Source organism: Tetrahymena thermophila (assembly GCF_000189635.1).
Source record: "Tetrahymena thermophila SB210 genomic scaffold scf_8253964, whole genome shotgun sequence".
Classification (NCBI taxonomy): Eukaryota; Ciliophora; class Oligohymenophorea; order Hymenostomatida; family Tetrahymenidae; genus Tetrahymena; species Tetrahymena thermophila.
In genome coordinates this window covers 76,367-100,538 of record NW_002475986.1, presented here as the reverse complement: position 1 = coordinate 100,538, position 24,172 = coordinate 76,367, and the positions used below count along the sequence as shown (strand labels likewise).

The following is a 24,172-nucleotide window of genomic DNA, read 5'->3' as shown; positions in this document are numbered from 1 at the left end:
CCCCAACCCCAACCCCAACCCCAACCCCAACCCCAACCCCAACCCCAACCCCAACCCCAACCCCAACCCCAACCCCAACCCCAACCCCAACCCCAACCCCAACCCCAACCCCAACCCCAACCCCAACCCCAACCCCAACCCCAACCCCAACCCCAACCCCAACCCCAACCCCAACCCCAACCCCAACCCCAACCCCAACCCCCAACCCCAACCCCAACCCCAACCCCAACCCCAACCCCCCAACCCCAACCCCAACCCCAACCCCAACCCCAACCCCAACCCCAACCCCAACCCCAACCCCAACCCCAACCCCAACCCCAACCCCAACCCCAACCCCAACCCCAACCCCAACCCCAACCCCAACCCCAACCCCAACCCCAACCCCAACCCCAACCCCAACCCCAAAAATGAAATAAACTAAAGAGAAATTATTTTTAAATAAAATATATTAAATAATTTGAAAGATTTGCTAATAAATTCTGAATAATTAATTTTTTAGCTTAAATTTTAATAAAATAAAAAATATCTTTGTCAAATATTTATGAAACTATTTTCAAAATGAAATTTAAAAAGAAGAAATTTTAAATAATTAAAAAGTAAATGTCCTTTTTAATATTATTAAAAATAAATTAAAAAATGATTAAAAACCCAACCCTACTTCTTACCTAATTTTATGAAAATATTTTAGAGTTTTTAATGATCGCATTTTATTTTTTCACAATACTTAATTATTGTCATATTATTTAATTTAGAAGTAATTAAACATTTTAAATTGTAATTTTTAAATAAATAATATAATTTGATTATAATGCTATTTAAAATGCTTATAAAAAAGTTCAAACATTCCTAAAAATTAATAAATGAAAAATAATAATAAAAAATATTATTAAAATTATAACTTAATTATATTTTATTATCTTTATTGCATAAATTAATTACTAATAAAAAACAATCACTTAATTTTTAACACTTTTATTTGTAATAAATAAATAATATCTTTGGTAGTAGCAAAAAACATTTATCTTCTCTTTATTTTTTTAAACATAATATATTTAGTGGATGCATAATAAAATATAATTAAATATCAAATTTAATAGTGATCTACTTTTTTATTTTAAAGTAAACAAACAAAAAATAAGATTTTATTACAATAAGGGGGAAAGATGAAAGAAAAAATAAAATATATACTAGCCTTATTGTTTAAAAATTACTTATAAAAAATTTGTCTCCATAATTAGTAAAAAACAAGCTAAAGATAATTGTCAGAAACTTAAATTCCTTTTGAATACTAAAGCTAATTATTAGAAAAAAAGATTTCTAAATAAAAACCAAAATATTTCCTCTATTTAAATAAATTATATTATCAAAATTTAGACTTTTGGTAAAGCGCTAATAAAATTTCTATATTTAAGAGATACTAAAGTAAAAATTCCTAAAATATTAAAAATGTTTCAAATGCAGCTTTGAATATAAATTAGTGCTGCATTAAAAAATAATTAATTTCATAACTTCTAAATAAGTTTATTTATAAAGAGCTGATATTGATTTTATTTAACTAAAGGAAAGAAATTTAATCTACTAAAAATTTCAAACATTTACTCAAATTATGATTAAAGAAGTATTTAAATCCATGTAGTTATTTAAAACAAACAAGTTTTAAAAATTTAAAAATATTTACGCTTAAACATATTATTAATTTTTACTTTGTAAATGAAAAAAAATAAAATCAGAATGACAAATTGTATCATAATATAATTATTTGCTTGTTTTAAATATAATATTATGCAAAAATATTTGATATTTCATAAATATTAAATAATTTGCTTGTTTGTTAATAATCTTTATAATTTATCATTTAATTTTATATTATTTTTGAATTTAAGATTCTTTATTTCTTTTTAATTTATTTGAATTCAATTTTTCTTCATACTATTTTTCTGGTAGTTAATAATTAAAAATTATTAAATAAGGAGATTGAAAAACTTATTAATTTCAAATTATTATTTATAACTTAACTTTATTTGTTTATATTTATTTTAAAATCTTTTTTTACTTTCTAAGAGAAATAAGTTTTTATTAAGAAACTTTTATAAAACTTCTTTTAATTTAAAGATTTTGACAATCTAAACCTTTGATCAATTCTAAGTAAAATTTTAGAAGATCTTAGGCTGATTTGATTAGATTTCTCTTTTTATTTGGATAATTTAAAAACTTGTGGAGATTGGATTTAAAAATCTTTCATCAATTAAGATTGAAAGCAAAAATCATTTTTATGTGTTCTCATTCGCTCGTAAGCTCGTTTTCATTTTTACTTGATCAAGAAAAATGTAAAGAACTATAAAAAACTTAGCGCAGAATAAAATATTTATTATTCTTTTGTTTTAAAAAGAGGTAAAAACTAATCAAATTGTTTATTATTTCCTTTTTCCTTTTTATTAATAACTAATATATAGTTTTTTAAATATTTATATTTATTGATAAATAAATTCTGTTAATGAGGAATTAAGAAAATTGATTAAGAAAAAGATACAAATGTAAATAAATTTTCCCTCCCATTTAGATTTAATTTCTTTTGATATCTCATTATTTTTTGAATTTGAATATTTTATATTGTTCATGATATTCTACTTCAAATAATATTTATTGATAAGAATTAATGATGCAGAGAGATACATTTTTATTTAATAAATAAATAAATTATTTATTTATTTTTATGTAGTATTTTTGTTAGATATTTAAAAGTTCATAGAGAACAATTTAATTTAATTTCATTTATAAATTTTAATCTATTATTCAATAGTCGATGCATATTTATTGTTAAATGTAAATTTAATGCTATAATAGAAATCTAATATATTTTTTTAGAAATCTATAAAAACAATTATCTAATAAATTTTAGATGAAAATAAATTAATTATGTAAAAAATATTAAGTCTTTTAATTTATCAAGTATTTAAGATTATTTTATTTAAGGTAAGCTGTATATAAATTTTTTTTTAATATTAAAATTTTAGTTGTATTCACCTGTGATAATAATGCTCTTAAAAAATTTTACTTTTGTAATTTACATTTTATTTTTAGAAATTTCTTTTTTATTAAAATTTTGTGATACTGGTTTTAAAAAATTGTAAAACTTAATGTGTAAATAAATATACATTTTTTAATTGGTTCTGCTTAGCAAAATAATAAATTTATCATTAGTTATTAAAATTTAATTAGTGTAAACCATTCAATAAAAAAAAATTATTATATTGTAAAGAAATAAGCAAGTAAGAACGCACACACATATGCATTAATATATAATGATTGTACACAAAATGTTTGCTAAACAAAAAAATTTAAATTAAACTATTTATAATATAATTTTGTTTTATAGATTATTTGTTCATTTGGTTTTTATGCGTGCATGCATGTATGAGTTATATATGAAAGATGATTAGTTATGTATGTATGATCAAAGCTTGGAATCAGTTTTATGTTAGAGCTATTCTTTCTTTTCTTCTTCGAGTTACTTTTATTCCATTTTATTTTAGAAGTCTTAAAGAGCTTCTTCAAAGATTTAAACTGATTATTTGTAAACTTTATCGAAGGTATCAACGAAAATGTCCATATTTTCAAATGAGTGTTGAGGTTGCAAGTTAAGTCTAAGTCTAGCTTCGTTTTCAGCGACGACAGGATATTCAATACCATTGACGTGAACACCATTATCCATCATCAATCTAGAGACGAGACGGCAAATAATTTCATTACCAATATAGACAATCATGATAGGACAAGGATTACCAATGATTTTGTATCCTAAGTCATTTAATTTCTTCTTGGTGTAGTTGTAGTTTTCAATGCACTTGTTACGGATTTAGTTACCATATTCACTTTTTAAGATTCTTAATTAAGCTAAAGCGGTGTTGCATTAAATAGGATTAACTGCATTGGTGAACATGTATGCAGTGCAATGGACCTTCAAGTATTCAATAACATCAGGATTGTTGCATCCAATAAAACCTATTTATTATAGTTAATATCATATTGAGAAAATGCTTTTAATATATTTTATTAAATTTATTTACCTAAGTTAGTTGAGAGACACTTAGAACCACCAGCCATCAACAAAACATTAGAGAGATCTGTTAAACCTTAAGCTTCCCAAGTACCCTTACCTGTTATAAATTTAAATTATTATTAATCATTGAATCAATAAATTAACTTTAATAAATTTATATTTATATTATTATATAATATTGCAGTTAGCTAAACTAATTTAAATTGATATTTTATCTTTTATTTTGTAGATTATAAATAAATCATATTCAAATAATCTTTTTCATTGATTATTTTTTTAATGTTTGTTTAGCTATTATTATGAAGAATATAATAAAATTTAAAGTGTATTAATTACCAGTTGGACCCATACATCCGAAGTCATGAGCAGAGTCGATCATGAGGAAAGCATCATACTTCTTAGTAATTTTTTAAAGTTCAACGAGGTTTGCAGTATCAGCATCCATAGAGAAGAGACCTTCAGTAACAACGAAGATACCTTCATCAGGGTACTTTTCACGCAATTCCTTGATTTTGGCTTCCATACTTTCATTGCACAAGTGTTTAACCTTATAGATATTCTTTGTGGCAGCCTTAGCACCTTCCAACAAACAGTTGTGATCTAAAGCATCCATAACAACGTGATCGTTTGCCTTGACTAAGCCCTATGGTATTAAAAGAAACAAAATAAATTAACAAGAACAATTGTATTATCAAAGACAATAAGTGATCTTATATCAAAACATATTTGAAAGGCATATTCTTTATACTTAAACCATTAATGATAAAATCTGAAGACAGACTTTTAAAATTTAACAAATATTTTATAAAATTTTGTAAATTATTATTCAGCCATTCATAATGATAGTAATAGTAATTGGGTAGAAATTACACTTAAAATTATTTATTTTTTGATAAATTAACAAAGATAAATTACCTTAATGGCACCGAAACCAGCCAACCAACCAGCGGATAAAAGCATAATGTTGTTAACACCCCAGAATTCTTTTAATTCTTCAACTAATTGATAGTAATACTTATGACCACCAAATGCTAAGGGAGAACCGCAAGAGTTGACACCGTATTCTTAAGCAGCTTCGATAGCAGCCTATTTGGAGCTTTCACTTTAGCTCAAACCTAAGTAATCAGCACTAGCGAAGTTCAAACCATAGAAGCTCTCACCAAATTCATCCATACCATAACATTCAGGACCAGGGGGGCTGAGAGTTCTTCTGCTGTATAAGAATAAGTTGGTGTCCTTGAGGGTCTTGAGCCATTCGCAGAAAGGCTTAATACGTCCAAACATATCTTTACCTCTAGGATGATGATGCTTGTTATAGTCAGAGCTAGTCAATTGTTCTAAATCAACTTTTCTTGAGCGTAATCCAGTGGGATGGGTAGCAGTGGTAGGGAAACTCTTCATTTTTAATTACCTTGTTTTTTTTTTTAATTTATTTAAGCTTTTTGTTTCAACCTTTTAAAGTTCTTTTACAATTTAATTTTTTATATTTTTTTTTTTCGTAAAATCTAAAAATTTTTAGTTACTTAGCTTTTAATTGAAAGTACACCTGGTCTGGTAAGCAAATAATAAAATAGGATAAAACTGTATAATTTCATAGTACGTAGTACGAGATGCAATCCTAATAATATTATCAAAATTTTTAGTTTGGTTGATTGTTTTGCCCTATTTATTTCTTTATTTTAACTTAATAATATTTTAAGATGTCAATCGGGTGTACTCAAATTCCTTCTTCCACATGAAATGAAATTACTTTCAAATATTCTATTTTTTAAATGAATTTATAAATAAATTATCCACTTAAAAAAAATATCTTGACACTCAGTCAGTCATTCATTATTTAACAAAATCAAAAATATCTTAGTAAAAATTTGTTTTAAATATATTTAAATAGTATATCTTGTAATAAAGATAAATACATAAATAAATTGATATATCTTTCTTCCCCAGCTTTCGAAATTTTTAAAATTAGAAATTGCTCTCAACAACTTTTATACTTCAAAATTGTAATTAATCTATTATTTTCAATGCCATTTACTATTTATTTGATATATTTTAGTGAATATAATTGCAAATCCATTTTTTTTATCACTTTTCATTGCTGTAATTATTAAAAGTAATCAAAATAATTAGCGAATTTATTATTTTACTAAAATAGATAGATTTTCTTGCATCTAAAAGGTGACAATTATAATAAAATTTTCGGAATATAATTAATCTATTCAAATAATTTAAAAATGTTAATATGAAATAGAGTCAATTAATTAGTTTTAACATGGAAAGATGTTATTGTAGTATGAAACTCTTTCATATACAATAAAATTATCAATATAAAGTATGTAAAAATGGAGCTATTTTAAACTTTAAAAAAATTAAAGAAGTTTAAAAATACAATTAATTGCTAATTATTGGTATTTAATTATTCACTATCAAATCAAAAATTTACTATTAAACCTTACAACCAATTGTTAATAATAAATTTTTTATTTTATCATTGTTATGAATTTTTAATTGAAAAAATATCGACTTTTTCTAATTATGATTACGTACGTCAGTCGTCAGTCAGATTTTTTGAAGACAATAAATCAATATCTTTCTAAAGCAACTAAATTTTTTATACACAATTATTCGAGAAAACTGTAGATCTAATTCTAAAGAATCTAAAGTGCGTATTAGATTTTCTTTTTTTTTATAATGATCAATAATATTCAAATTTTTTTTAAGAATTATGATATGAAGTGAATTATTTGAACGTATTTGACTAACAAAAGAATTAATATCACTATTAATTTCTTAGACCGCTTATATATTTATACAGTTTACAAAATATTTGACATTTTTTATTTTTAAAAACCCTAGTTTCCATTATTATATTTAAATAATTAAATTGATAAAATAATACACTAAAGTAATTTAATAAATACTAATACAGAATTATGTAGTATTTAAACTTAAAAAAGTTAAATAGAATTTTATATACTTGTCTTTAGAATACGTAATCGCTGAGTAAAAGTTGTAAGATATTTCAAAATTTATTAGTGGTTGAACAATTTATATTATCGATCAGTTTTAATTTTTTTTTTCCCTCCCCTTCTATTGAATTATATTCTTACTTTAATAATATTATTAATCGAATTCTAAAACAACTAATAGAGTTTCTTATTTTATTTCAGATTAAGATCAATTTATTTATTTATTATCCGGGTAATTTTTTCAAAAAGGAAAAAATAACATCTAATTAATTATAAAGTTTTTCTGGATGATTTATCTGATTAAAATAACAATCATAATTAAAACACAAATTTAATCAAAATTTTTTTGTTTCATGAAACTTTGATTATAAATAATTATTTTGAAAAAAAATTCAAAAGAAAAAAAAAAAGTAAAGAGAAAATTATCTTTCTTAAATTTTGAAAAGATTAAAGTTAACACAAATAAATAAGTTTTTAAAATGGAAATTATGTAATAAAATAAAACAAAAAGGAATTACTCAAGCAACCTTTATGATGTCTTTATTGATATTACATCGTATCAAAAATCCTTTATCAAATTTTTTAAGTATCTAAACTTTAATCTGACCTAAATGTAAGAAATATAATCAACATCAGCTATTTTAAAAGCTGCGGAATATCAAAAAAAAAAAACAAACAGAATAAATATAAAACCAAAATCAGCTATAATCTCTCTTGCTTAATTGATACATTAATTATATAAAAAGTATTTTTTAAAAATAATTAGATAAATTGAGAAGACAAGATATCCATAAAAAAAAGAAAACAAATTTTAAATAAATAAAATAAAATACAAATTAATAAATTAATATATAAATAAAATTAAAAAATAAATAAAAAATATAAATACATTAAAAAAATGAATAAATAATAAATAAAAAGAAAATAAACAAAAACAATATTGCAAATAAGAAATAAAATTAAATAATACTAAATACAATAGATATAATCTTCAAAAAAATAAATAATTTAATAGACAATTTATATTTTTCAAATTTTTAAAAAAGATTCACTTTTTCTTAATTTTTAGTTTAATAAAATTAGCTTTGAGGTAATGAAAAGAAAAAATCAATTAAATTATTTAAAAGTAAAGCACTTTTTCCAAACTTTATATTTATGCATATTAAAAATAAAATTCCTTTTGTATCCATAGTTTTTAAAGTAGAATTAAACATGTTTTAAATAAAAAACAATATTCTACAAATAGTAGTTCAAAAATTTCTAAAATTATTCTGTTAAAAATTATGTTCTATCTAATTTATCAGCTCATAATTAAAATGAAACTCAATAATATTATATAAAACTAATAACTATAAATTTTCAATAATAAACTCAATATAACATATAAATTTATAATATTAACATACAAATCTATAAAATAAAAAAGTCTTTTATTATGATTTTAATATTATTTGGTAAATTCTATTTAAAATGAATTAAATCTTTGTTATTTTCAAAAATTTTATAAAATAATTCATTAACTAAAAGCAAATATTAAAGTTTGCTTTACCAAAAGTTTCTAGTTAGGAAATGCATGAGTACTTCATTAATATCATTTTTTTAAATAATCTATTATAAATAATTAAAGTAATATTTTAACATTTCTTTTTCGCAAGTTTCTTTAAAAAACGAAGCTAAAAATATATAATAGCTTTAATAATATCTATTTTTTTATTGAAACTTCTATTTTGTATTATTAAAAGATGTACATTAATTCATCTAAATTATTTAAATGCTAACTTTTCAAAAAATTCTTTATTTGATAGTTTTTCAAATGATAAAATGATAAATTATAAAAATGAAAAAAAAATTTATTTTATTAAAAAATTTTTTATAACTTTGTTTAATTTGTTTATTTATATTTTTTAAAATTTAATTAATTTTTAATTATTTTATTTTATTAGTATTTGATGGTTATATTAAAAATGATAGTTTATGTATTAAATGTGAAAACAAATGAAAAAGATTAAAAATTGTTTGATTTATTTTATTAAGAAAAAATATTTGTGTTTAATTAAGAAAATAAATTGTTTGATTTGCAAAAAACTTTAACGGATTCTGAAAAGAAAATAGATAGTTAAAATTTATGAATTAAATAAATAATTAATATCATCTTAATTTTAATAATAAATAAATTAATAAAAAAACAACATAATAATAAAGATAGCAATAAATAACATAATTTTTTAATGACTTAGTTTTTAAATTGGTTAAATTGCAAAATATTTAACTCGTAGAATAATCTTTTAAGAATGTGTAGCTATTTAATAGCTTTAGTGTGTGGAAGTATTATTCTACAGATGAGCAAAGTTTTTTACATATTCATAACTACTTATCTAATGTTAAATTAGAAATCAAGTATGATATTAATAGATGAAAGTTATTTAAAGCTATAATAAAAATATAAATAAACTGTATAATCAAAACATCAAATAAAAAACAGCCAACCAATCAACTTTTTTCCCAATTTTATTTTTAAACCAAAGCTAGATTTTATAATAGGACTTTTTATTTTTATTTTTTGATAGCAATTTATTCTTTTCTCCATATAAAATATTGAATTTTTTAGGAATCTATAATCTAATAAAAGAAAAATAAATGAGATTGAGATGCATATTATATCAAAATGAAAGAGAAGAAGAAGATTTAAAATAAACAAATGAAAATAAATTAAATGAAATACAAATATTTAAAAAGAATTAACAAACATAAATATCAAAAAAAAATAAAATTTTATAAATAAAATTATTAATAACCCTAATACAATAAAAAAACAAACAAAACATATAATTAATTAAAAAAAATATCAAGTTTTTTATTATAATAAATCAATATCTTGAATTTATTTTTCAGGAACGTTGACAATCAGATCATCTTAAATTTGACTATGCAAAAACTTTTAATCATATTGGACGTCATACAAAAATAGTCCTTCTGGTTTGGCTTTCAGTCTAATCAAATTTCTTCTTTCATCTTAAGGAATAAATCCTGTAGGATTTAGTAGATAGTTCAAGTAGTTTTCATCTATTTTTTTTTATGCATAAAGGACTGCTATTCCTACCATGTATCTTACTTGGTACTTTAAAAATCCTTTACCTTTTACACTGATTCTTATTGATTAAATCTTCGGAAAATGTCTTTAATATTTTTAAATTAAATTATTTTACTCTAAATTTATTAAAATTTATAATTTTGATGATTTTCTTAAATTGTTTTTCTTTAAGCTAAAATAATGAATAAATAAATTATTTAAAATATTGATTACTCATTAGGATAATGTGTAATTTCAAAAGAATTAAGTTCTTTTTCAAACAAATCAAATTATGTTTAGAAAGGCTCTGGACTAGTAAACAAATAAAAATTATGTCTTCCTAAGTATTTTTGAAAAGCTTATTTTAGTCTATCAATATCTATTTAATCAGGAATGCACCAGGATTACTTATAAAAAAGTAAAGGATTTTCCCAATTATAGCCTACTTAGCTGTCGATGTAGAATACATATTCTCTTTTTAATATAAAAATCTTAGTCTTTGTTGAAATAATAATTAAATTAAAACAGTGTGTTTTTTCGTTATAATTAATGATTATTTAAGAATATTTTGTTTATTAAAACTAAGATGATTAATATAATTTATGTTAAGAATAAACAAAAACATTGCTAAATACTTTTGTAAGCAATCATTCCTGACATCAAATTCCATGGGGACCTAGTAAACTTCGTTTATCGCAATTTAGTCACCAGCATCTCTTAGATAAAAGTTAACACCTCTCTAAACAGTCAGTAGATCCCAAATTTTTTTCTATTTTTTTTTATTTTATAAGTCATAATAATAAATTATGCATGTTTTACTTTAGAGTCTCTTTGAAGGACAAATTAAACTGGATGCTTTCTTGCATTTACTCCAACATCAGTTCTACTGGAAGATTTTATAAATACTTCTTGCTTGGCAAAATTATTCAAAGATTACTAGTTTTTTATATTTATATTAATTGATTCTTTCTATCTTCTTTGAATATCAATATCAAAATGTTTGAGTGAAGGAACACATAGATCATTTTTGATTAAAATTTTACTTAGATAGAATCTTAAATAGTTTTAAATCGTTATCCTTCTAGTATTTGATATTAAAATCCATGATAGTTTCTCCCTAAGTAAGAAAAAAATGCTAAATATTTTATTTTCTTCATCGACATAAGTAGCACAATAAGTAGTTTAAGATATGTTAGTAAATTTTAAGAAATTTCAAGAAATTAATTAAGGTTTCTTATTAATCTATTTTCTAAAAATAGTCAACCAATCTTTAGTTAAAATGTTAGTATCAATATAATTTTATCAAGCCATCATTAAAAACTATTTTTTTTATCCTATTTAAATAATTACAAATATTTTTTTGATATAAAAATCAAGTTAATCAATAGTTGAAATTTACAATAAAATAGTTAATATTATTTAAATTAATTATATTAAAAAATTACCAATATATTTTAAAATAAATTAATACTATGTTTTTAAAATAATAAAATTATATAAAACAAATTCATTTGATTAAATTAAAAATTTTATAATTTGAGTAAAAAATATTTTTATTATTTTTTAATTTAAATAAAATCTATCATTAAATAAAATTTTATTTTCTTTAATTCATCTAAACATAAAGAAAATGAAATTTTCTTTCGTTAATTTTTTTTATCTCTTAAATTGTAATTACTAATTTTTTCTAATTATAGATTTCTTTTTTATTAAAAAAATATTTAATAAAAAAAATACTGAAATAAATTCATTTGATGATTATCATTCAGCTGATGTTATTAATATTTAAGATACCAATAATACATATTAATGGTTTTAAATGTTTTGATACGAGATTAATAAAATTACAAAGATACAATAAGCGATTATTATCAAAGTAAAATATTAAAATAATATATCCATTCATTTACTAGGCTTTTTTTCGCAAATCGCTGATATTAATTAAAAGCAGTAATATTACAGCTTTTTTATCCATATAAAGAGTTTATATCAAATTGAAAAATTAATTAATATCAAAACTTCTATTTATAAACCAATTTAGAAAGCTATTTTAAAATTATTAAATGGAAGAAAAGCACGATTAAAATATAGAATTGAATGTAAAAGATACTATTTTTACTAATCTTCTAGTTTATCATTAAATTTACTGAAAATCAACTAGGATATAATACATACACTCAAAAAATCTTTTGAAGAGAGAAATGCAATTGAGATTGAAAAACTTTAATAGTAGACCAAGGATATACCATTTTTCAAGCAATACATTAGTTAAGGCGATAAAGATGGTAATTATAATTGTTTTAAATCAAAGATGTTTTAACATAAAATATATAATTAAAAAAATATTTCACAAGCAGCTTATAAAATTACTATATCATTAAATAACTAGTTCATTATAAATGCTGTAAATATATGAAGTATGAGTATGCAAAAAAAGATGAAACTATTTTTCTGATTGGTAACTTATAATTAATAACAATATATTATCAACAATAAATACATTTTATAGATACTATTGGAACCAAATTTTATTTGATCCTCAAGGGAAAAGTGGGTGTTTATATTAGACTTCCAAAATAAGTAAATATCTAAAATCAAGACTCTCCTGATAAAAAATAAGAAGATGATGATTCTTTAACATGCGTTAAAGTATTAAATTAAGGAGAGGCTTTTGGTGAATTAGCTTTGTTAAATAATAAGCCTCGTTTAGCAAGTATTATTGCTCATGAAAATACATATCTTGCTGTCCTTGATAAAAAGGAATTTGGGATAATTCTTAAAGAAAAAGAAGAGTAAAAGCTACTTAAAGAAATGGGCTTCTTTGCAAAGTTGCCATTTTTCAATGGATGGAATTTTAATCTTGTAAAGTTACTATACTTAAATGCCTTTAGAGTTAAATATAAAAAAGGAGATATCGTATTTCAAGAGGGGTAAGAACCAGTAGCAGTTTATATAATCACAGATGGTTAGTTTGATGTAAATATAGAATAACTTTTCTTTTAACACATTTTAAAAATATTTCAAGTCAATCAAATTTTATTCAATATTTTTAGTAGAAAGTAAATTAATTTTTCTCGTTTGTTTTTACTGAATAATAATATTTTCGTGGAAATAAATATTTTGTGATATTAAATAAGTCAATTACTTAAAAGTCAAAAAAACTTATTTTCTTAAATATTTATAAATATTTAGAGCTTTATTATTTAGTATTTACAAAATTAAAAAAAAAAATTATTTCTGTATTTCAAATAATATCTTTTTATAAAAAGTTAGAGAAAACCTTTGATAAGGAAAAGAGGCTAGATTTTTGGGAAAGCGATAATACTAATCCGATCAAAAATATGAGACTAGCCTCAAAAAAAGCTAAAATGAACTTAAGGGTATTTTTAATATTATTTAATTAAAAACATGAATTAACAATGTACATTTTATGTTATCAATTTTAATTGTTTTTTATTGAATTTATTTAAAATCTATATTTTTTTAATATTACTAAATTATATTGTCGATAATTATTATTTTATTCTAATTACTTATCCACTCAAAAAAGATTGCCAGTTATGTACCTCATGAATTATTTGGTGAAGAAGATATTATGAATTAAAATCATAAAAGAACTTTTAGTGCTATTTGTGAAAGTGCTACAGGAGAGTGTATTATGATTAAAAAAAGAGATTTTTTCATAAGAATTTTAAAAGAAGAAGGAGCTAAATAATATCTTAAACAGAGGTTATAAAATAAAAACAATAGAATGATGGAGAAAATTTAGAATATTAGAAACTCTATTTATAGTTTTTAGAATTTTTTATACAATGATCAAAACGGTTTAAAGAAGCAGAAGGAATAAAATTAAGAGATTTTCAAGAACGAAAATTTCAGTTAAGATGCAATAAAAAAATTTGTCAACAATTAAGGGCATGCATCAAATTTTTAAATTGATAAGGACTCACATCCTAAAGAATCTCCTTCCCCCACAGAAGTTGGAAGTCCAGATTATATTACAAGTCCTTTAAAATAGCCGTATGCTAGAAGATCTATGACATCATTTATGAATTTATTCACAAATAATTAAACTGAATAAAATCCTCCTATAATACCTATTTTTGAGTATAAAAGGTAGAGTTTAGCTGCCAATACAGAGTAATTTAGCCCTTTACTAAAGTAAATAAAACAATAATAAGGTAATGGAGAAAATAAAAATATTTTGAGATTATTTTCAAATCTCAACCAAAATACTGAGACCTTATCACCCCAAAAAAGTTAAATCGATACGCTAGAAAAAGACTATGTTAGATCGAATAAAAAAAATTTCACTTCTTAACCTAATTCTAATTAAGCTTCATTAGTATATATAAAGAAATTTTCAGCTGTTTTTGATGAGGAGAAATTCAATAATTTTAAATTATCATTAAAAAGGAATAAAAGTTAAAATAATCATTTTAACGGCTAAGATCAAAGTAGTAAGCACTAAAATACCAATCCATCAAATGATATAAATTCTTATTCTTTGATAGATTTACCAGATATAATTTAGTAAAATAGTTAGTTAATTGTATAAAATTAAGATTGTGATTAAAAAACCTCTGCAAACTCATTCCCTGCTATCACTTAAGCAATAGTTGAAAGCAAAAATCCAAACGATAGCTCTTATTCCTCTAACAAAGATTCAAGTGGCCGCTAATCATGCTTATCTCCTTCATCTCCCTAGTTTAAAAAATATATATTTAACTCTCCTTAAAAGGAAACAAATTTTAACTCGGAGAATAAAAAGAAGGCAAATTAATTAATGAGCCATAATAGCGAATTGACAGTGCCAAATAAATTTTCTTCTATGTCTAATGTTTCGACTAATAAAAAATAGCAACAATAAAATTAAAAAATTAAAATATTTGAAAATTTGAAATAAAAGATAGTATCATAAAACTCGTTATCTCACCTTAATGCTTATAGCGATGATAATAGATTATCTAAAGATGAAAGTAAAATATTAATAGAAGAAAATAAGTAACACATTAACAGTAAAAATGTTTCAATAATTCTTCCTAAAATTATAATTAATTCAGAATAAAATCATTAAGAAAAAAACATAAATACTCCGATAGCAAACAAAATAAAGTCCTTAGTTTCAGAAGAAATATCTTAGTATAAGTTAATAACGCCAAATCATAAAAACTAAATACATTTTAATTAATCTTAATAAACTAATACAATAACAGATAGATAGAGAATTACTTAGTCTGTAGGTAGAATAAAGTAATCTTCTCTTTATTTTAACTAAGTTTTCTAAGCTAATACAGAAAATCAGTTGAGCAAAAACATCAGATAAAATTCTTCATTAGACAGATAGGTACAAAACCTATAATATGCTAAAAATCAAAAATAACAAAACACAACCAATCAAATAGCATAAAATAATAACACAAATGGATCTGTTGTGTCCCCTAAAAGAAACATTAAGTAGAAAGGATGGAACTAAAATAAACCTAGCTCTGAATAAAGTAATTTGTACTATAAGTAACATATATAAGCAGGACAAAGAATAGGAGATCTAATAGAAAAAATGATAATGAAGCAATAAGAAAAATCATAAAGGACACTTGAAAATCTTCACAATAATTCATAAATAACTAAATTTGATGAAGTACATAAATAAAATTTATTCAACAATAGTATATTATAGAAAAGCTATTTAAAAAGTAATCCTTCAGTTACTAAACTCATTTAAGCAGACAAAGATGATGTCTAGAATTCATTATTTAATTAACTAAAACATCATATTAGCATAGGAACTCAATTTTCTTCTTTGATAAAATAAATTGATCAGAATAAAGTGTAAAAATTACCTCAAAACTCTCTACAAAATAAAATAGTATAAAATTTATAATAAAATAAAAATTGATTTTAAATTATTAAAAATATATTAAATTTTGTTACATACAAATCAAGTTTGTTTTAAAATACTTCACAATTATGATTTATTTTATTATATTTTTTCTTTTTATTTTTATTTAAAATAATTTTTTATTCCAAATCACTGATCTTAATTATTCAAATTGGTATTTTATTTTATATAATTTAAAGATTTGAAAAAAGGTTATCTAAAAACCTAACTTTAAAGTCAATTTATCAATTATTTTATTAACACATAAAAAAATTACTGATTGATTTATTACTTTAAAAAAATTTAATTTTAAGAGGATTAATAAAGGGTAACGTTATCATTATTACTTTTTTAAAGTTGAGTTAAGGATATTCGATTTATCAGTAAATTATGTAAAAATCAACTTTTCTTTTTATTCTTTTTTATTAATAATTCTTAATGAGAAAGTAATGATTTTTGAATTTTGTTTTATAAAATTTAAAGATTTAATTTCAAAAAATTATCTTAAAACCAAATTTTAAAGAAAAGTAATCAAAATTCTTTTAGTAAGTTATTAAAATTATTTATTTATAACTTAAGTAAATTTAATTTTAAAGAGGGTTAATTAAGAGTAAATATCTCATAATTACTTTTTAAATTTAATTAAGGTCATTTATTTTAGTAATAAATTAACTAATAATACTATTTCAGTTTTACCCTTAAATTTTTCTATCTCAAAACCAAATTTATTTTGCTAAAAATTAGTAAATTTTTTTCCTTTTCTTGTTTACATTTGTCTACTGAAGATATTACTAAAATAAATAAGCGATTAATCTTAATCACATTCACTGATACAAAAATTAATAAATTAAATATCTTTAATACTGTATCTTTAAAAGTATAAATATGGTCTTTGTAAAAATTATTTAGTGGAGGATTTAGTTTATTTTAAATTATCCTTTCAAAAAGAAAGAGTAATTCAAGATAAATGAAAGGCTATTATTAAAATCATAAAAAATTACATGGATGACAAAATTTAGAAAGAATTTTAATAGCCAATTAATGTGCTTAGTAAAAATGCAAGTTTTAATTACTTAGTAGGTAAGAAATTATATACAAATTAAATTGGTGGATTTTTCAAAACAATATTAAACTAATTAAGTTCATTATCCTAAAAATTTATTAATTTAAATTACTGAATTACTAAATTTTAATAGCATCAAACATTTAGCTAAATATTAACTTAAATAAGACAAATCCATTTAGATTTTAGATTATACTAAAATGAAATCCCTATCGCCTGATTCAAAACAGCTACAAGTGTGATTTTACATACATAACAGTTCAAATATAGACATTTTAAATAAATATTATTTGATAAAATAGTACATCATCAAGCTACTTCAAGTAGATCCTGAGCAAAGAACAAACAAAATGATATAAAACTTAATAAAAGATGACAGCTATTTTCCTCAATTATCTAACTACCTTCCTCAATAAGAATAAGAAGGTATCTATACTCACTTTTTATAATGTTTAGTTTTAGTAGCAGTAGCTTTCAACATATTTACACCTACTTTTATTTACAAATAGTTAAAATATAATGTTTGAAATACATGAGATATGAATTCTTTAATGCAAATACAGCTGTTTTTAATATAGGTATCTTTGATTTTAGTTTTCAAAAATAAAAATCTTAATTTTTTTGCTATTTAGATGAAAAAGGTGATAAATTTTACCTCATTTTATCGGGAATAGTAGGAGTATTCATTCGTAAAAATAAAGACGACTCTGCTTTATACAAAGTAAAAGAGTTAAGCTCAGGATAAGGTTTTGGAGAAATGGCTTTGATTAGCAATAAACTAAGAAGTGCTAGTATAATATGTCTTAGCAATGTTCATCTTGCTTCAATTGAAAAATCTAAATTCAATGTTGTTTTGAAATCTTTAGAATAATAAAAGCTATAGAATAACTTAATTAAGCTAGAAAATATTCCATATTTTTCTAATTGGACTGAATAGTAGTTAAAATAAATATACTACAACTCTTTTAAGCAGGAATTTCATAAAAATGAAAAAGTTTTTGAAGAAAATCAGGAAATAGACTCTGTTTACATTATCTTAGAAGGTGAATTTATGGTAAAAATTTTATTAAACATATCTTACAGTTATAATAAAGGTTTTTATACAATAAAGCAATCAAAACACTTTAGAGTATTCGAAAAAGATTTTGAGGGCAGCAAATTAAACGATCTCAAGAAAAATTTTATAGTTTCTGACAGCCAAAATAATATGAAGAATATCTAAGTAATAACTTATTGTCTAAAATTATTATGGTTTATTAATAATATACAATTATAATTTATAATCTTAGCTGACTATAATGTAAAAAAATGAGCTGTTTGGTGAAGAAGATATTATAGGATAAAACGATAAGCGAACTTTTACAGTAACTTGTCTATCTCTTAGAGGAGAAGTAAAAAGCTACTTAATTTTTTGATAAAAGGATAATTAATTTACCCATACTTAATTAAAAGGTTTTGATGATAAAATAGAAAGACTTTTAGCGCTTAATTATGACTGAAAATAAAAGTAGATAGCTAATAGAAAAAAGATTATTGATGAAAAATGTCGTTCGAAATGCTAGAGTAACTAGCATAGCAGCTTAGTTTGATAAATAACAATATAACAAACTTATGAATTAAAGTCCAAATATGTTTCGCTCAAATAAAAATAATCTTTTGAATGAAAATAAGTAAACGTTTGAGGATGAATATTCATATTATAGATCATAGACAGATCAAATTTAGCTTAACTAAGAAGAAGAGTAAAATTCTTTAGAAAATTAAGAAAATTAACAGCAAAAAAATTGCTAAATTGACTAGAATGTTTCTCCTAAGTGTAATCTAAAAAGGAAAATTTAAAAAGATATTTTAGTAAAAGGATTCCAAGATCACCTAAAATTGAATTTAATCAAAAAATTTAATTCACTCTAATTTGAAAGACTTCATAATACAGTCCCCAAAAATTTGATAGAAAATATAGAATAAGTTGATGATGAAATATACAAATAGATGAATTTAAAGTAAAGGCATAATAATGATATTAGACTTACTGATTAACAAAAATAATAATATCAAAGAATACTCATAAAAAGACAGGCTTAAGAGTAATTGTAGAATTAGTAAGAATAAAAAACATTTACTCGTCTAGTATAATGCACTTCTCATGAAAACTTATCCAGTTCATAAACTTTGTCCACTTAAACTTTAGGTAAGGGATCATCATCTTCAAAAAACAATAAAACTTCTACTTCAAAATACAGATTTTCTACTCCTGAAAATATATTGAGATAGCCTATTTAGTAAGAAACAAAAAGTGAACCTTACTTTCATTTTGCTAACTATTCATATGTAAATTCAAACTCTGCTCGCACTGTTTAACATCCTAAAATAAAAATAAAACCAACAACTGCTATTTTAAATTAAGATAGAATGTTTATATCTAGCACATAGACACAAACTTCATCGCCACTATTAAAAAGTTCTTTACATAATACTTCTCCAACTGTGCTAACTCCAAATAAATCTGAAATTTAATTCTGTAGAAAAGAAAATATAAGATTGAAAAAATGTGAAAATCTACTTACCACTTCATAATTTACTTAAGAAAGCGAAATTAACTCTTCAAATTATGAAATATAAAGTACAAAATAATTAAGAAAAATAAACAGCTAGGCCTCATTTTCCAAAAATATATTATAAATCTAATAATCGTATTATAACAATTTTACTAATCCATACCACAAAGTAATTTAGCAAATTAAAAAAAAAAAGATGCTAGAAGATTAAATAAAGATGATGAATTTGCAATAATAATAATAATATTAAATTAATAAAAATTGAAAATCTAAAAACAATAAACTATTTAAAAAATTACTCTCTTTAAATATTTCACTCAACCAATTTTTAAATAATAATGTTATTGTATATAAAAAATAAAATTAATTTCTCATTATCTATACTTAAAAGTTTAATTATGTATTTTAATTATTTATTTTTGAAAATAAAAAATATTTATTATTTATACTTGTTACTCAATCACTTTATTTTAAAGTACATATTTCGCTTTTATTTTTCTTTATTAGCAAGTATTTGTTTTAATTTTTTTTATCATAAAATCTATCAATTTTTATATATTCTTTAGATTTTATTTTAGTTTATTTGATAAAATCTAATTTTTAAAAAATTGTAAAGCAAATGTTTTTAATTAAATATTTTATTAAGAGAAAATTAATAGATTTATTATGTATATACTCACTGTAGATTCTCCTAAATTAGCACATAAATATATTAATACCCATTTTTTTGAAAAAATTTTATTTTTCTTTGATTCATAGATCTAAAACGATGGCAAAGGGAATGAGGCTTTAAGGTATTTAATATTTAATTTAATAAAATAAAAATAAATCAATTAAATTTTTCTATTAAATTATGCTAAATTATTAGAATATAATAAATTATGATTGGTTTTGAAAATTGATTATGAGGCAAATTTAAGAAATTCTCAAATTTTAAAAATATGAACCTTAAAATAATTATCAATAATTGAAAAGGGCTTTAGAGTATATCTTTAAATTTTTAGCATTTATATAGATTAAATATTTTTATATTTTTAATTTGTTATTATATATATCTTTTCAATTTTTATCTTCAGCTAAATATAAATTAAATCTTAACTAGAAAATAAAAAGGTATCTTTAAAAAAAGGTCATTATATATTTAAAAGTAAGTTTTTTTATTTAAAATAATTTAATTAAAATTATATTTTTATTTTTTTAAACTTAAAATAGAATGGGACAAAATTAGATAGCACACTCTGAAGATATTTAAAAGAAAATCCTCTAATGGAAATTTTATATCCTCTATAATTAAATTTATAAGTAATTTTATCCTAAAGTATTTTTTATTTTAAATTGATAAACAACATAATTTATAGGATGAAATATGACTTAAACTAATCTTATGGCAGTTTAGAAGAAGTACAGGGATATCAAGATGTAAAAGAAATAAATATTAACATTAAAAAGTAATAAATTTTTATTATACTTTTTAAATGTTAATCAATAAATTTAAATAGAGATTATAATTTTGGTTTAGAAGGAGCTATTGGTATATAACAAGGTCTAAGTCATTTCAAAGAAATTTAATAGCTTAGTTTGGTGATTGGAAAGTAAAATTATTTCAAAATATTTTAAAAATAAATCAGTTTTAAAAGGAATAATAAGATAAATAACTCTGTTACTTAGATATTAGGTTAAACTATAGGGGATTGTTAATTTCTAATTAGACTTAATTTAGTTATTGAATAGTAAATTTTCCCAAAATATTAAAAAATAATTTATTTTATTTGTTAGAAATAATATTTAAAATGGAATTATTCACTTATTAAACCCGATTTAAAATTGTTTAAACCTTCAATCATTTAAACTGCTCATAGGAAAGTAAAATTTTATAATTTATTAACTAACTAATATTTAAATTTTTAAAAATTAGTTAAAATTAAGTTAAAGATGAATTATTTATTACTTTGAGTTTGATTTTAAGAAATCTTACTTCATTAAATGACTTCGGTTTGATATTAGAAGAGTATGCAAATTAATTTGACTTTAAAACATATATTTATTTGGGTTTTATTAAAAAAAGAGGTAATTTAACAACTTAAAATGGATTAATTCATTTCTCAGAAGGCTTGAAATCATGTTTAAATTTACTTAAATTTGAAATTATATTTGGCAAGTAAATATTAAATTAAATTATTTTATTTTTTAAATTTCTTTTTATAAAATAGAGATGAATTAACTACGGAAGGCTTATTAGCTTTAAAAGAAGGAATAGGTGCATTATAAAAGCTTACTCATTTTGCTATTGAAACAGGACCGTATAATAATTTTTAAAAATATTTTGGGCTAGAAAGTTTTTATTATTAAAATAATTTAAATTTGAAAAGTTGGAATAGCATAAAAAGCAATGGTTGCTTGTAAATATCAAATACTTTATTATAGTTCAAATAGATTTAAGAACTCAGAATTTGTATAGATTTGTAAAATTCTTAAGTAATATTTTCATTAAATAATTCATTTCTTTCAAAGGGGCAATTAAATTTCAGATGAAGGAGTTAAGTATTTGTCAATAGGAATTCTTTCTTAATAATAGCTTATTAAGTTATCTATTATTTTTGGAAGGTAATTAAAATTTTTTTATGAGTAAATCTGAATTATTTATTTTATTTTATTAGATTTAATAATATAGGATATAATAGTATTTAACTATTCTTTAAAAATTTAATTGATTGTAAAAATCTTTTATATTTAGAATGCTTGCTATATTGGTAAAATTATATAATAAGTGAATATAATTATTATTAAAATTTTATTTATTTCAATAGTACTGGGAATAGCATTTTAAGTAAGTAAAAAATTAATTTCTAAGTACAATTAAATCATATAAAATAAATAGTTAGCAAAAAAATTAGTTTAGTTTGGTGAATTTAGAATTAAATTTGTTAGTTATCATCAACTTTTGTATTAAATACTTTTGATAAAAGTTAAAGTAATATATTTAATTTTGAAAAATGTAAAATAAATTGTTGTTATTGTTTTATATTTGATAAATAACCATTTCAATTTAATATATTTATAATAAAAACTTAAAATAGAAAAAAATAATGAAATATATAATAAATAACTTATGTCTTAAGTAATTACAACGGTAATTGAAATAATATTTAAACTTTTTTATAAAGCCAAAAAAAATTAAAAAACAAATGTTTTGATTAAATAAATAAAAAATTAAAAAAATAGCTTTTTAATTGTTAAAAAAAAATTTGTAAAGCATATTTTAGCTATTAAAATAGCTTATTGATATTATTTATTAATAGTCTAATATAAATTAATGGATAATATATATTAAATATCAATTTTATATTACTCAAAAAGTCTTTTCTTTTAATAAAAAAATTAACTCATAAGTTACTACAAAATCTATTAAGAAAATCAAATTTTCTGGCATATTTTTACTCAAAAAAATTCAATTTTTATCCTTAATTACTTATTCTTTGTTTTTTCATAATTTTTAAGATTAAGTACAAAAAAAGAATACTTTAGAACTAGTTTATTAAAAATATGAAAAAAGTTAGAAGTAAATTTTAGGATTTTTATATTCAAAATTATTTAAATATTTAGGAATAGTATAAAAGAGGACTAGCAATATCTTACTATCTTTAGTTAATAAGATTTATCTAGCTAGTTTCTTTAATTTTCTCTTCAGATTTTTTTAATGATACTAAAGATTCAATTAACAGTTCAGTAGAAATATAAATGATTGATTACTTGATACAATTTTTTGAAGGATTTCGATTTTAATTTGCTTTAGATAATAGCGATGTTCTAAAAGTTACAGTTTCTATCATGTTTTTGTCTATAAATTCATTAGTATTGCTATGGTTCTGCATTTTTATACTAGCAGGCAATTAAAGCTAATAGCTTTTCAAAATTATATCATTTTATATGAAGATATTTTATTATACTATTTTAATACCATCATTGTCATTAAGTTCATACTTCTTAACCTAATATAGTGGTGTAATGGTAGTTTTATCAATATGCTCTTTAATTTAAGTTATTGTGATAGTCTTGATTATTTGTTATCATGATAATAGCTTACAGTTTAATAATTAAGACTATCTCTACAAATATGATCCTTTTTCATTCTATATTCAAATACCTATTATTTCTGTTTGCAGCTTGATTGTATATGTAAAAAATAGTTTTGTTATAAATTCTATTTTAATATTTTTTGCTCAGTTAGCAGAATTAGGAGATATTTACAGAAATGGTGGGTTTATATCCTTTAAAAACGGACTATTAAATGCATAATTAGTGTTTCTTACAACAACAGCTTGTGTATTCTGTCTAATATAAAAATTGAGTGATAACATAATAGAAAACTCATTTTCTAGTTTATTTGTAATTATCCCTATAGTTTGGACATTCTCATAGTTTCTTTACAATTAAATTATTTTTAGAAATGCCAAATAATTAATTAATTTGAATGATAGTATTTAAAAAATTAATATTTGGATAAGAGTAATCTGTAATATTTGTAAAGAAAACGAGTTATCCTACTTTAATAGTGAAAATGGTGTGATCATGGA

The 24,172-nt window shown here is 21.5% G+C and overlaps 7 protein-coding genes across 7 annotated transcripts; 3 read left to right on the top strand and 4 right to left on the bottom strand. All coding sequences in view use genetic code 6, as the record gives it.

The window, feature by feature from the left end:
- Positions 1–1,924: 1,924 nt before the first annotated feature.
- Positions 1,925–2,284, bottom strand: TTHERM_001107480 (hypothetical protein; the record flags this gene model as incomplete). Its single annotated transcript, XM_012800767.1, has 1 exon — positions 1,925–2,284. One exon carries the CDS (start codon positions 2,282–2,284, stop codon positions 1,925–1,927), a length of 360 nt encoding a protein of 119 aa, XP_012656221.1.
- Positions 2,285–3,454: 1,170 nt separating this feature from the next.
- On the bottom strand, positions 3,455–5,461 carry TTHERM_01107480 (class I/II aminotransferase; the record flags this gene model as incomplete). Its single annotated transcript, XM_001030263.3, has 4 exons — positions 3,455–4,002; positions 4,068–4,157; positions 4,397–4,703; positions 4,976–5,461. 4 exons carry the CDS (start codon positions 5,459–5,461, stop codon positions 3,455–3,457), a joined length of 1,431 nt encoding a protein of 476 aa, XP_001030263.1.
- Positions 5,462–9,874: 4,413 nt separating this feature from the next.
- TTHERM_01107460 (tRNA pseudouridine synthase A) lies at positions 9,875–11,256 on the bottom strand (the record flags this gene model as incomplete). Its single annotated transcript, XM_001030261.2, has 5 exons — positions 9,875–10,205; positions 10,334–10,573; positions 10,735–10,868; positions 10,919–11,035; positions 11,143–11,256. 5 exons carry the CDS (start codon positions 11,254–11,256, stop codon positions 9,875–9,877), a joined length of 936 nt encoding a protein of 311 aa, XP_001030261.2.
- An 855-nt stretch (positions 11,257–12,111) lies between these two features.
- Positions 12,112–15,998, top strand: TTHERM_01107450 (cyclic nucleotide-binding domain protein; the record flags this gene model as incomplete). Its single annotated transcript, XM_001030260.3, has 6 exons — positions 12,112–12,198; positions 12,261–12,384; positions 12,489–12,557; positions 12,609–13,075; positions 13,369–13,479; positions 13,650–15,998. The coding sequence occupies exons 1-6, from the start codon at positions 12,163–12,165 to the stop codon at positions 15,996–15,998; spliced, it is 3,156 nt and encodes a 1,051-aa protein (XP_001030260.3). The 5' UTR covers positions 12,112–12,162.
- Positions 15,999–17,036: 1,038 nt separating this feature from the next.
- On the top strand, positions 17,037–19,863 carry TTHERM_01107440 (cyclic nucleotide-binding domain protein; the record flags this gene model as incomplete). Its single annotated transcript, XM_001030259.2, has 7 exons — positions 17,037–17,279; positions 17,346–17,469; positions 17,553–17,621; positions 17,676–18,097; positions 18,155–18,265; positions 18,333–18,434; positions 18,496–19,863. 7 exons carry the CDS (start codon positions 17,037–17,039, stop codon positions 19,861–19,863), a joined length of 2,439 nt encoding a protein of 812 aa, XP_001030259.2.
- Positions 19,864–20,811: 948 nt separating this feature from the next.
- Positions 20,812–22,505, top strand: TTHERM_001107439 (hypothetical protein; the record flags this gene model as incomplete). Its single annotated transcript, XM_012800766.1, has 12 exons — positions 20,812–20,900; positions 20,957–21,046; positions 21,098–21,190; positions 21,236–21,328; positions 21,375–21,461; positions 21,514–21,606; positions 21,664–21,756; positions 21,809–21,898; positions 21,968–22,060; positions 22,110–22,202; positions 22,256–22,348; positions 22,406–22,505. 12 exons carry the CDS (start codon positions 20,812–20,814, stop codon positions 22,503–22,505), a joined length of 1,107 nt encoding a protein of 368 aa, XP_012656220.1.
- Positions 22,506–23,444: 939 nt separating this feature from the next.
- TTHERM_001107438 (hypothetical protein) lies at positions 23,445–23,727 on the bottom strand (the record flags this gene model as incomplete). The annotated part of the gene is made up of 2 exons (XM_012800765.1): positions 23,445–23,501; positions 23,557–23,727. The coding sequence occupies 2 exons, from the start codon at positions 23,725–23,727 to the stop codon at positions 23,445–23,447; spliced, it is 228 nt and encodes a 75-aa protein (XP_012656219.1).
- Between the last annotated feature and the right edge of the window lie 445 nt (positions 23,728–24,172).